The following is a 13,981-nucleotide window of genomic DNA, read 5'->3' as shown; positions in this document are numbered from 1 at the left end:
CTTCAATGAATGACCATTCAACCTGAGTATTAGCATAGTTACTCTATAGGACAAATGAGTTTATTTTTATTATTATTTTAATGTTTAATATTTATGTTTGAGGGAGAAAGTATGAGCAGGGAAGGGGCAGAAAGAGGGGGGACACAGGATCTGAAGTGGGTTCTGCACTGATAGCAGCGAGCCTGATGCAAGCCCCCAACTCACAAGCCATGAGATCATGACGTGAGCAGAAGTTGGACACTCAATTGACTGAGCCACCTAGGCTCCCCCAAAAGGGTTTATTTTTGACTGAACAACCCAAATATTAAGGAGACATCTTCAAAGAGTTTATAGATGTGACAGCACTTCAAAATTTAAAATATTATGCAAATGTAAAGCTTTAAGAGCCATCACAAAAACATCATGTGAGGTATGGACATACTGTTTCAGTGAACACCATTCTCAGAAGAATGAGTAATGAATGTTTTAACACCTTGATTAAAGGTATAATTTGGCACTATAAAATGAGCAATGAACTTTTAATGAAAGCTATTAAGAGTGTTTCCTTAGAAAGGGCCAAGATTCTAAAAAAAAAATGTTTTAATGTTACAAATGCATATTAAATTACCATTTAAAATGTAGCTCCTGTCATCCCTATGGTATCAAGACAAACTGAGATGAGATGAAATGACTGGATTTCAGATCATTCTAAATCATTTTTCTCAAAGCTAATTAGTTTCATTATTGAGAAAGAGTATTACAAATGGACAAGAAATATGGAAAATTAAAACAGAGAAAAAACAAAAAACATGTGAACCTCATTGATAAAAACAATCCAAATAATTTTTCAAAATGATCTCAGCAAAGTTTTATTTTAATAATACTAGTGCTGATAAAGATATGATGAAATATGCATTCTAGTATATCACTGACGGGAGAATGTGAACTGTTTCCATCAATGGAAAAGCATTTTGACAATATAAGAGGAATTTTAATACTGATGCTACTAGATACAGAAATTATAATGGGGGGGTGCATGGGTGGCTCAGTCGGCTGAGTGTCTGACTTTGGGTCAGGTCATGATCTCATAGTCCATGAGTTGGGGCCCCACATCACACTCTGCTGACAGGTCACAGTCTGGAGCCTGCTTTGGATTGTTGTGTCTCCCTCTCTCTTTGTCCCTCCCCCACTTACACTGTCTCCCTCAAAATTAAATAAACATTTAAAAAATTTTAATAAAAAATAAATAATTCTGGTAATTTTATAATTAATTCTAACTTAATATAATGTTACATATACAAGGATGCTCATTGTAATAAAAAACTAGAAACCGTCTAAATATCCAAAACCATGGAAATGGATAAGGAAAATACTGAGTTGATGAAATATTATACAACTATTAAAACTGATGACTATGAAACATACATAACCTGAGAAACACTATTCTACTAAACAAAAAGCAGAATCTAAAATGCATTTTTCTTTTTTTTTTTTAAGTAAACTACCCCCAACATGGGGCTCTAACTCCTGACCTCAAGACAATGAGTCACATGCTCCTCCAACTGAGTCAACCAGGCACCTCTAAAATGTGTTTTTTATCACTAATACATCTACACAAAGATTAAAGAAAAGCACTAGAAAACATTCAAAAATATTAACAATGGTTCTATTTGGATAAAGGTAATTTCTCTCCTTATGACTCATCTCATTTTTCTATTTTTCTAATTTAATAAGCAGGTATTCCTTTAATATTTTCCTTAAATTTTTTTAATTTTAGAGAAAGAGAGAGAGCAAGTGGGGGAAAGGGGCAGAAGGAGAGAAATAGAATCTCAAGCAAGCTCTATGCTCAGCAAGGAGATTGATGTATGGTTCAATCCTACAACCCTGCGATCATGAACTGAGCCAAATCAAGAGTCAGTTGGTCAACCGACTGAGCCACCCAGGTGCCCCTAACATTTTCTTATACAAGTACTACACAAATATATGAACAGGTTAAAGATTTAAACACTACAAGGGTATGAGAAATTATAATATGTAACCTTCCCCATCAATAATAACCCACACTATCCCCTTTCTCCATCTCTGATAAGTTTGTACCATGTTTCTAGTAAATTTTAAACATATATAAATGTTTTTAACAAATATTTATGTTAAATATTCAATAAATGATATTTTTGTAACAAAATCTTAAAGGAGAAAAAATCACCATCACCAAATTTTTGATTGATAGTTACTATATGAACATGAATAAAACGTTATGCTTCTTAAATTTATAATTTCTTTACACTTCAACACTTAAAACTATTTTTATTTTGATCAAGCTATTATTTATATACTAAATGTTAAACCCTCTATATATTAATGATCATTTTTCTTGAGATTTAAAAAATATATTATCCATCTTATTCACTAACTTCAAATTTACTTGCATTATTTAGAACAAAATACATAAACTGGGTTAATGCTCCCAAATTAGAGCATTTTACTTAAAACGTTTTCCCTTTTTATTGAGCTAATATTACTGATTCCTTGTGCGCAACACTCTGCTTTTGGCTTAAAAGGTTATAACAGACCAAAATCTAGGTAAAAATCTAAAATGGGCTGTAAAAATCTTGAGAACTTATGCACAAATTCACTTTTCTTACATCTATCTAGATGTACAAATGAAAATTAGAGACCCTGTTTTGTTTGTTTGCTGCTTTGTGGAAAATAAATGTAGCCAATTGAGTATAATTTTTTAATAAAAGCTAATGGCTTTGAGTAGATAGGAACTACATGAAAAAACTTCTTATTGCTCTCAGTTTAGTGTTTTATCAAACATTAAAGGAAATATCCCAAACTGAAGATCTCACGGTATGGACTGATAACAGCTATTGACAGAGAATTCTTGAAATGTCCTACATCTCAAAAAAACATTTATTAATTAAAAAAAGTTTTTTCAATGTTTATTTATTTTTTGAGAGACAGAGACAGAGCATGAGAGGGGGAGGGGCAGAGAGAGGGAGACACAGAATCTGAAGCAGGCTCCAGGCTCTGAGCTGTCAGCACAGAGCCCGATGCGGGGTTCAAACCCATGAACCTCAAGATGGTGACCTGAGCCAAAGTCAGACGCTTCACCAACTGAGCCACCCAGGCGCCACCCCCCACCACAAAAAATATTTCTTTAAATTAACTTTTTATTTAGAAAAAATTTAAGACTTCCAGAACAGTTATAAGAATAAGAATACTCACATATTTACCTTTACCCAGATTCACTTATTGTTACCATTTTATCCCATTTACTTGCTTTATCATTCTAAAACACACACACACACACACACACACACACACGCACACACTTATGCACACACTTTTTTTTAACCATTTCAGAAAAGTTAATATATATACATTCTAGCTCCTTATTTCTAAACATTTCTTAGAGTGTTTCCTATGAATATAGATATTGTATTATACAATCACAGTACTGATATCAGCTTCAGTACATTTAGTATTGAAATAATTCTTTAATTGGGACACCTGGGTGGCTAGGTTGGTTAAGCATCTGACTTCGGTTCAGGTCAAGAGCCCCTGCTTTCATTCAGATTCTCTGTCTCCCTCTCACTCTGCCCCTCCCCAGCTCGCACTCTCTCTCTCAAAAATAAAAATAAACATTAAAAAAAAAGAAATAATTATTTAATCATCTCTTTTGTCAATTGGTCTAACAATGTTCTTTATCACAGCTTTTTGTATCCGGTATAGGAGAGATAGGTATGGCTTAGTTGTCAAGTTTCTTTAGCCTCCTTTAATCAAGATCTTTCCCACAGTCTCTTTGCCTCTTAAGAAACTGACATTTTTGACAAATCCTGTTTTTATAATAGAGCAGTCCTAGTTCATAGTTTGTCTGATGTTACCTCATGATTAGATTTCAGTTATGCATTCTTGCCTGAAATATTCTATTACTGATTCTATGTCCTTCTCAGGGTATCATGGATGTCCATCTACCATCTTCACTAATAATATTAATTTTATTAGTGATACTGTGTCCTTCTCAGGGTACCATGGATGTCTATCTACCATCTTCACTAATATTAATTTTCATCACCCGGTCAAGGTGTTATCCAATTCCCTCACTTTATAATTACTAGTTTTTCCCTTGCAAAATGTGAGAGACACTTTAAAACAATGCAAATATCCTGGCCCACATTGAAAATGCCCTTAGATTTAGGATATTTCTATTATTCTTGTCTGATCCAATCTTCACCATGGTGGTTGCCAGATAATTTTCCAACTCCTACATTTACCAGTTGGCACCTGGCATTCTACTATAAACAAATGCCCTCGATTCCACCTTCTTTGCTTTCAGCATAGAAACATGAGTTCGTTTTCCCTCCAATGGTTTATAATTTGTTACTGTACTTTTTTAGCACTCAAATTGTCCCAAATTTAGCAAATAGGTGTTACTTCAATCTGGCTCCTATGTTCTTGTAACAAGTCTCCATGCTGTTTGGAGGCATTTTGTTTCTTACTTTCTAGTGTTACAAGATACTTTGGGCTTATCTTCACCTATCCTGCTCCAATCTTAGAATAAGTCATTTTCCCAAGAAGTCCAACTTCCTTTTAGTGGGAGTGCTATAAAAGTCTAAATCTGGGTGCACCAGCATGGATCAGTTGGTTAAACATCTGATTCTTGACCTCACTCAGGTCATGATCTCACGGTTCCTGAGATCAAGCCCCACATTGGGCTCTGGGCTAACAGAATAGAGCCTGCTTGGGATTCTCAGTCTCCATCTCTCTCTGCCCCTCTCCCTCTCACATGCATGCACATGCGCTCGCTCACTCACTCTCTCTCTCTCAAAATAAATAAACTTTAAAAATATGGGGCACTTGGGCAGCTCAGTCAGTTAAGCATCTGACTTTGGCTCAGAACATGATCTCAGGATTTGTGGGTTCAAGCCCCACGTTGGGCTCTGTGCTGACAGCTTAGAGCCTGGAGGCTGCTACAGATTCTGTGTCTCCCTCTCTCTCTGCTCCTCCCCTGTTCATGCTCTGTATTTCCCTCTCTCAAAAAATAAACTTAGGGGCACTTGGTTAAGCATCCGACTTCAGCTCAGGTCATGATCTCACAGCTCGCGGGTTCGAGCCCGGCATCAGGCTCTGTGCTGACAGCTCAGAGCCTGGAGCCTTCTTTTGATTCTGTATGTCTCTCTCTCTGCTCTTCTCCCACTCATGATCTCTCTCTCTCTCAAAAATAAATAAAAACATTTTAAAAAAGAAACTTAAAAAAAGTAAAAAATGAATAAATAAAAATTAAAAAAATAAATAAAGTCTAAATTTGGGCATTACTTTTGTTCACTGCTACTGGGGTGCTATCGTTTCTTGTCCTTTCCAACAAATAGAGCTAAGAAATCTATAGAGTATGTGTATGTGTACACTACACACATGAATATAAATATATACACATATAAAATGTACACATATTTATGTGGCCACATATCCATGCATGTAACACATACATGTTTATTTTTAAAGCCATAAATCCACACTCATACCTTGAATTATAATCTATTCACATAATATTCTCTTCTCTTCCCCATCTATAATTGTATGTGTCTATTCCCTCAATAACAGCAAGAACATCAACACCATTTACTCATTTTTTCTTAATTCTATTATACATCTACAGTTATTTCAGAATTGCTTTGTTCTATACTACCAAAAAACAAATCTAAAAGAGTTCAGTACTTGTCTGCAATTCGCCCCCATCTCTTATATCCCATCTTGCCCAAAAGAGCATATATAGTCAAACACTCTGTTTGTAAAATCCTTACGTAAGTTCTTTCATTCCTTTTTGTATACTTTCCACTCTATTCTCTCCTTCCCTTGTTAGTAACCAACTTCATTATTTTCTGGCTTATCCTTTGTTTTTGTTTTTTGTTTCTGTAAATTACAGTAAGCCTTCTGTTTTACACAAAAGACAGCATAGTAGATATGCTTTTTATTCACCTAACATCTCTAGAAATCACTCCATATCAATTCATAGAGATCTTACTCGTTTTTTCTTATAGATATATACTTAGGTCTCTATTACATGTATATACCAGAGTATATTTCAACTAATCTCCTCTTCCTGAACCTTTAGATATTTTCCAATATTTTGCAGTTACAAACAATACTGCAATGGATAACTCTATGCATATATATTTTATTTTTAAGTAAGTTCTATGTCCAATGTGGAGCTTGAACTCATGACCTTGAGATCAAGAGTTGCTACTCTACCAAGTCAACCAGCCAGGAACTCCTACGAATATGTATTTTTGTACTGTTAGAAATATATCTTCAAGATCAATTCCTACAAATAGGGGTGCTGGGTAAAGAGTAAGCAAGCACACATGTAGTTTTCTTAATATTGCCAAATTCTCCCCCATAGGGGTTGGAAAGTACCATATTTTGATTCGAAAGTATTTGGTAATCTACTGATACCTTGGAAATCCTGGCACACCTCTTTTGGATTTCAGGTATTAGCTATGTTAGCTAGAGCAGTCTCATGATGTTTTGAACTCACTCTCATGCCTGCCCAAACTGATGTTATTATATATTTTTAAATTTTGCAAATCTTTGGAGAAAAAGGAAAAGTAAGATACTTAAAGTACTTACTGAGTGGTGTTGTATCTGGAGGTGGAAAATTCTCAGTGAAGTTGACATTACACAAGTCTGTGCTACAGCAGCAGAAACGGTATGTTCCATTTTGAATTGAGGGAGGGGTAGTAGTTACGACGCATTCTTCATAGTGACACTCCTGGGGATCTCCAATGTGAGACCAACATCCTACAAATTGACATTAATGTAAACAAGTTAGGGGTTAATACAATATACAAAATTAAAAGAAAGACAATAAATTAATAATTACAATCAATGTGACAAAGTACATATACATATAAGTTATAAAACAATCCTGCAAATCAATAGGAAACACACGTTTTTTAAACAACAAAAAAAATGGCAAAGTATTAATATGCATTTCATGGAGAGAAAAGCCACTAATAAAAGTTTAACCTTACATTAATCTAAGTATTATTATTAAAGCAACAGTAAGATTTCATCTTTATCTATGTCTATTAAATTGTTCTCGGTTTAAAAAAATAGTATACAATTGTAACAAAGTTTCAGTAACACTCCCATATACTGCTGGAGGGAATGTAAATGTATATAGCGTTTCTAGAAAGCCATATGGCAAATGTTTTTTTCACTTTTTTAATTTATTATTTTTGAGACAGACAGAGCACGAGTGGGGGTGGGGAGCAGAGAGTGAGGGAGACACAGAATCTGAAACAGGCTCCAGGCTCTGAGCTGTCAGCACAGAATCCGATGAGGGGCTCGAACCCACAAACTGTGTTACCATGACCTAAGCTGAAGTTGGACGCTTAACCGACTGAGCCAGGCAGGCACCCCAATACGGCAATTTTTATAGAGTCTTTAAAATATTCATGCTTTATAATTTGGTATTTCTACCTCCAGCAATCTATTCCAAGGAAATAATCAAATATAATTCAAAGATTTATGTTCAAAGATGTCCACTGAAGTATTATGTATTATAGTAAAACTGGGAAAAGGTAAAATGTCCAACAACAGAGTGATGTGTAAGTAAACTGCCGGTATAAAATACATGTATATACAAATGTTTGTACAGAAGTATTGTATTGTACAGAAGTTAAAATGTTCTCAAAGAATATTTAAAGATATGAGAAAATGTTCATAATATAATTTAAGATAGGAAAAACTGGGTATGAAATTGTTTATACATACAGCATCATTCTAATTTTGAAAAATAAGTACACACACATATAAACACATAAGTACATAAAAAATATACCTGCAGGGAATAAACTAATATAGTAAAAGAGCTTATAAGAGCATGGAATTGTAGACATTTTTCTTGTAGTTTTCTATATTTTCTAAACTTCATAAAAGAGAATACATTATTAACATTATGATAAGAAAATAACCTATAATCCAATTACCCTTTGTAGGGTTTATGGATGAAAATATATGGATATATATTTTAAAACTGTTTCCCTGGAGAGAGTTTTAATCTACCTCTATGTTCTTTTCAGATCAATTTCAATGATATGAAACACAAAGTTATATCAGGTAAGAAAAGTATTACTTGCCTTGTTTTACGAGATTTATATCCCCTTTTGATTTCTCCCAAAGGCCATAGCAAGTGCTACCTTTTGAACATAATATTGTTCCATTTTCATGAGAGATTCGACTCTCACCTATGCCAAGGTCTTGTTGATAAGGATCTTTAAATGCACAAAGACGTTCTTGGTTCTGAGAAGCTAAAATAAATAAAAGAATGACAGATTTATTTTTGTGATAATCTTGGCAAAGCTTTATTTTATGAAATCTTAGTCTTTTTGAAAGGCATTATAAATTTTCCTACCCCAAGGCTTGAATAAATCTGTATTTTATATTTATTCAATAACTTTTCCTGTTAACTAGCACCTCCAAAGAATAATCAAACTTGAAAACAGATTTCTCAAAATCGATCCCTTCTTACACAAATTATTCTCACCACTCTCTTATTAAATAACTTAGGTATGTGAATAAAGAAATATCATTTTAAAAGTCAATGCTCTAAATTATCAAAACTTCAAAAAGACAAATTAACAAACCTAGGGGGCTGAATAATTTTGTAGAATTCTGCAAAATTCACTTTTATCATATTTTAAAGACAGCTATAGAAAGCTAAACATACATCATTGGGCATAGTAAACTACAGATGAGGAGAGTGACTACAAGTGGGGTACATGGTTTCTTTTTGGGGCGGATGGAAATGTTCTAAAATTAGATTGTGGTAATGGTTGCACAATTCTGTAAATTTACAAAAAAAATAATCAGTCACTTAAAATGGTACAAAATTATACCTTAATAAATTTATTTTTTTAAAAAATGTTAGTGTTCATTTATTTTTGAACAAGAAACAGCATGAGTTGGGGAGGGTCAGAGAGAGAGACACAGAATTCGAAGCAGGCTCCAGACCCCAACCTGTCAACACAGAGCACGACATGGGGCTCAAACTCACGAACTGTGAGATCATGACCTGGCCCAAAGTTGAACGCTTAACTGACAGAGCCACCCAGGAGCCCCTAATATCCTTAGTTTTTAAAACAAATTTACTGGGGCACCTGGGTGGCTCAGTTGGTTAAGACCCAACTTCAGCTCAGATCATGATCTCACAGCTCCTGAGTTTGATCCCAGCATTGAGCTCTGTGATGACAGCTCTGGGCCTGGAGCCTGCTTTGGATTCTGTGTCTCTGTCTCTGTCTCTCTCTGACACTCTTCTGCTTGTGCTCTCTCTCTTTCAAAAATAAATAAACAAACAAAAAAAACATTTAAAAAAACCTAAGGCTATTAGTGGGCAAAAAGAAAATTATTTCCTGCTTTTAAAAATATCAATATAGAGAGAAGAGTTAAGATTCAGGAGCAGCATGGAGACCTTGAGCTTGTCTTGTCCCTGAAACGCAGCTAGATCAGCATCAAACCATTTTGAACACCTAGGAAATTGATTTAAGGATTAACACAACAGTCTGCATAACTTGAGTCACAGAATTCAGTGTATATCATGCAAGAAAAGCATTCCCCTAGAAAGTAGCTGGAGAGAAAGAGAAAGAGTGAAAACACTTGCAGGGGATTGACCAAGAAATCTGTTTCCCAAAATCACTGACAGGGAGAAAACAGGTTTTCAATACCATGAGGATTCTATAAACAGTAGAGCACAAAGTATGAAGTTTCAGAACTCAGAGCCTGGTGGTGCTCTGATGAGGCAGTAGGGCAGGCAGTGCTGGTCTGAGAGGTCCATTTGCCACAGAGGGCAATTCCCTTGCTTAGGGTGCATCTGGCAGAGGAGTTAATGGCCTCCCCACAGGCAAAAGTCCCAGGGTACCTGAGAGAGCTGCCATATTTTCTGAGATTCAGACAAAGACATCAGATTGTGGCAAAACCCAGTGCTGGCTGTGTGTTGTGATTTGCCACCATCTCTGAACCTCTGCTTTCATACAATTGCATGAACATTTTCTGGGACAAGCTGGAACCTGACCATTGCCCAGCAAGAGACTGTCCCTCAGAAAGTCAGCAAGGGTCCAAGCCATATGGGTGTCTGAATTATGGGGTTTTTAAACACAATCCTTTCTGAGATAAAATTCAGGAGAGAGGTGCCACATGGCAAACGGACAGCTTGGACAAAACAGGGTAGAGGTGGGGAATGGACAGAAGCCTGAGACAAAGGTGAAGAGCTTGATCAAGTGTCAGTGAGAGTGCATCTGCATGCACGCCACACTGATCCATCCCAGTAAGCTAAGCAGCACCACCTAATGGAGAACAGAGCCACTACACCAACACCTGCCCAACTATACCCTCCAAGCACATAACCCAGAAGACCCACAGAAGTCACGCTACTTGCTTCATGTATGGACTATAGAGTGATTTATAATTTCAGTTCTAGGGGAAACTGAATATAAATTCATTCAGGATTCATTCTATTTGATAGTTCAGTTATTAGCTCATTTTCTTTGCTTCTGTTTTTGCTTAAGTTGTTTTCTTCTATTGCATTTTATTTTATTATATAATTTTTTTTATTTTTAAGTTTTTTCTTGCATTTTTCGCTTTGCCTTTCCCTTCTTTCTCTACTCTATTAAGCTTCTTTTAATAAGCAGACTAAAATGTATCTAGGATCTAGCTTCTTTTATTTGATTTTTGTATTTTTTTAATTTAAAAATTTTTTATTTTATTAATGTTTTTTCTTCATCTAAAATGACAAACTGAAGGAATTTACCCCAAAAGAAAGAACAGGAAGAAATGACAGCCAGGACATAATCTAACAGATATAAGTAAGATAGCTGAACCAGAATTAGAATCATGATAATAAGAATACTAGCTGCAGTTGAAAAAAGCATAAAAGACACCAGAGAATCCTTTTCTGTGGAGATAAACAAATAAAATCTAGTCAAGCTAAAATTAAAATGCTGTAACTAAGATGCAATCTTGAATGGATGCTACAATATCAAGGATGGATGAAGTAGAGCAGTGAATTAGTGAAACAGAAGATAACATTATGGGGAATAATGAAACAGGAAAAAAAGAGGGCAGCAAAGGCAAAAGATCACAATTCAAGACAGAGAACACAGTGACTTATTAAAAAGGAATAACATCCAAATCACAGGAGTCCCAGAAGATTAAGAGGGGCAGGAGGTTTACAAGAACAAATTCTAGTGGAAAACTTTCCTAATCTGGTGAAGGACACAGACATCAAAATCCAAGCAGCACAGAGAACTCCCATTAGAATCAACAAGAATCAACCATCACCGAGGCATATGATAGTCAAATTCACAAAATAGACAAGGAAAGAATTGTGAAAGCAGCAAGGAAAAAAAGTCCTGAACCTGTAAGGGAAGACAAATCAGGTTCACAGCAGATCTATCCACAGAAACATAGCACCCCAGAAAGGAGTGGCAGGATATATTTATTCAATGTGCTGAATCAGGAAAATATACAACCAAGAATTCTTTATCCTGCAAGGCTATCATTCAAAATAGAAGGAGAGATAAAGAGTTTCCCAAACAAACAAAAACTCAGAGTTCGTGACCACTAAACCAGCCCTGCAAGAAATTTTAAGGGGGACTCTTTGAGCAGCAAAAATACAAAACAAAACAAAAAGACCAAAAGCAACAAAGACTACAAAGGACCAGTGAACATCATCACCAAAAACACCAACTCTCCAGGGAACACAATGGCACTAAATTCGTATCTTTCAGTACCCACTCTAAATATAAATGTATTAATCAGAGAAATACAAATCTAAACCACAGTGAGATAACACCTCACACTCGTCACAGTGGCTAAAATTAACTCAGGAAACAACATATGCTGATGAGGATGTGGACAAACAGGAAGCCTCTTACACTGCTGGTAGCAATGCAAACTGGTCCAGCCACTCTAGAAAACAGTGTGCAGGTTCCTCAAAAAATTAAAAATAGAAATACCCTATCATCCAGCAACAGCACTACTAGAAATTTATCCAAAATATACAGGAGTGTTGATTCACAGGGGCACATGTACCCCAATGTTTTTATAGCAGCACTTTCAACAAGAGCCAAATTGTGGAAGGAGTATAAAAGTCCATCAACTGATGATTCGATAAAGAAGATGTAGTTTATATATACAACAGAATACTACTTGGCAATGAGGAAGACTGAAGAAATCCTGCCATTTATAGCAACGTGCATGGAACTGGAGGCTATTATGCTGAGTGAAATAAGTCAGTCAGAGAAAGACAGGTATCATATGTTTTCATTCATATGTGGAACTTGAGAAACTTAACAGAAGACTATGGGGGAAGGGAAGGGGAAAAATAGTTACAAACAGAGAGGGAAACAGGCAAAACATAAGAGACTCTTAAATACAGAGAACAAACTGAGGGTGGATGGTGGGGTGAGGGGGGAAGAGGGGAAAATGGGTGATAGGCATTGAGGAGGGCACTTGTTGGGATGAGCACTGGGTATTATCTGTAAGTGATGAATCATGGGAATCTACCCCCAAAACCAAGAGCACACCATATATACACATCATATACACTGCATGTTAGCCAACTTGACAATAAATTATATTAAGTAAATAAGTATGTATATAAATAAATAAATAAATAAATAAATAATGTAAATGGTTTAAATGCTCCAATCACGGACAAAGGGTATCAGAAGGGATGAGAAAACAAGACCCATCTATATGCTGCTTACAAGAGACTAATTTTAGACCTAAAGACACCTGCAGGTTGAAAGTAAGGGAATGAAGATCCATCGACCATGCCAACGGTCACCAAAGAAAGCTAGAGTAGCCATACTTAGACAACCTAGATTTTAAAATAAAGACTGTAACAAGAGATAAACAAGGGCATTACATCATAATTAAGGGGTCTATCCACCAAGAAGATCTAACAATTGTAAATAATTATGCTCCCAATATGAAACACCCAAATATATAAATCAATTAATCACAAACATAAAGAAACTCACTAGGGCACCTGGGTGGTTCAGCTGGTTAAGCATCTGACTTCAGTTGAAGTCATGATCTCATGGCTTGTGAGTTTGAGCCCTGTATTGGGCTCTGTGCTGACAGCTCAGAGCCTGAAACTTGCTTCAGATTTTGTGTGTGTGTCTCTCTCTACCCCTCCTCCTACCTCCCTCCCCTCCCTTTCAAAAATAAATAAGCAATTAAAAATTTTTTTAAAAGAAACTTATTGATGATAATACCATAATAGTAGAGGGCTTCAACACCCCACTTAGAGCAATGGACAGATCACCTAAGCAGGAAATCAACAAGGAAACAATGGCTTTGAATGATACGCTGAACTGGATGGACTTCACAGATATATTCAGAACATTTCATCCTAAAGCAGCAGAATACACATTACTCTCAAGTGCACATAGAACCTTCTCCAGAATAGATCATATAATTTGTCACAAATCAGCCCTCAACAAGTACAAAAAGATCAAGATCATACCTTCCGTATTTTCAGACCACAATACTAAGAAACTTGAAATCAACCACAAGAAAAAAATTGGAAATACCATGAATATTTGGAGATTAAAGACAATCCTACTAAAGAGTGAATGGGTTAACAAAGAAATTAAAGAGGAAATTAAAAAGTATATGGAAGCCAATGAAAATGAAAACACTACAGTCCAAAACCTCTGGAATGCAGCAAAGGTGGTCATAAGAGGGAAGTATATAGCAATCCAGGTCTTCCTTAAGAATGAAGAAAGGTCTCAAATACACAACTTAACATCTAAAAGAGCTGAAAAGAGAATAGCAAATAAAGCCCAAAACTGTAAGAAGGAGGAAAATAATAAAGACTAGAGCAGAAATCAGTAATATTGAAATAAAAACACAAAACACAAGAACAGTAGATCAATGAAACCAAGAACCACTTCCTTGAAAGAATTAACAAAATAGATAAACCCCTAGA

At 35.6% G+C, this 13,981-nt stretch overlaps 1 protein-coding gene across 2 annotated transcripts in view; it reads right to left on the bottom strand.

The window, feature by feature from the left end:
* BMPR2 (bone morphogenetic protein receptor type 2) overlaps positions 1–13,981 on the bottom strand; it is a 195,767-nt gene that overhangs the window by 80,087 nt on the left and 101,699 nt on the right. The window contains exons 2-3 of one of the 2 annotated variants that reach the window (XM_077747557.1): positions 8,127–8,297; positions 6,613–6,783 (exon numbers count right to left, since the gene is read on the bottom strand). In XM_077747557.1, coding sequence (XP_077603683.1) covers positions 6,613–6,783; positions 8,127–8,297 — 342 coding nt within the window. Of the gene's footprint in view, positions 1–6,612; positions 6,784–8,126; positions 8,298–13,981 lie in introns of those variants that run through there. The other variant, XM_077747559.1, reaches the window with a different exon arrangement.

Source organism: Crocuta crocuta, unplaced genomic scaffold, assembly GCF_008692635.1.
Source record: "Crocuta crocuta isolate KB4526 unplaced genomic scaffold, BGI_CrCroc_1.0 scaffold159, whole genome shotgun sequence".
Lineage (NCBI taxonomy): Eukaryota > Metazoa > Chordata > Mammalia > Carnivora > Hyaenidae > Crocuta > Crocuta crocuta.
The sequence above is the reverse complement of the archived record's forward strand: the minus strand, read 5'-3'. Positions and strand labels throughout refer to the sequence as shown.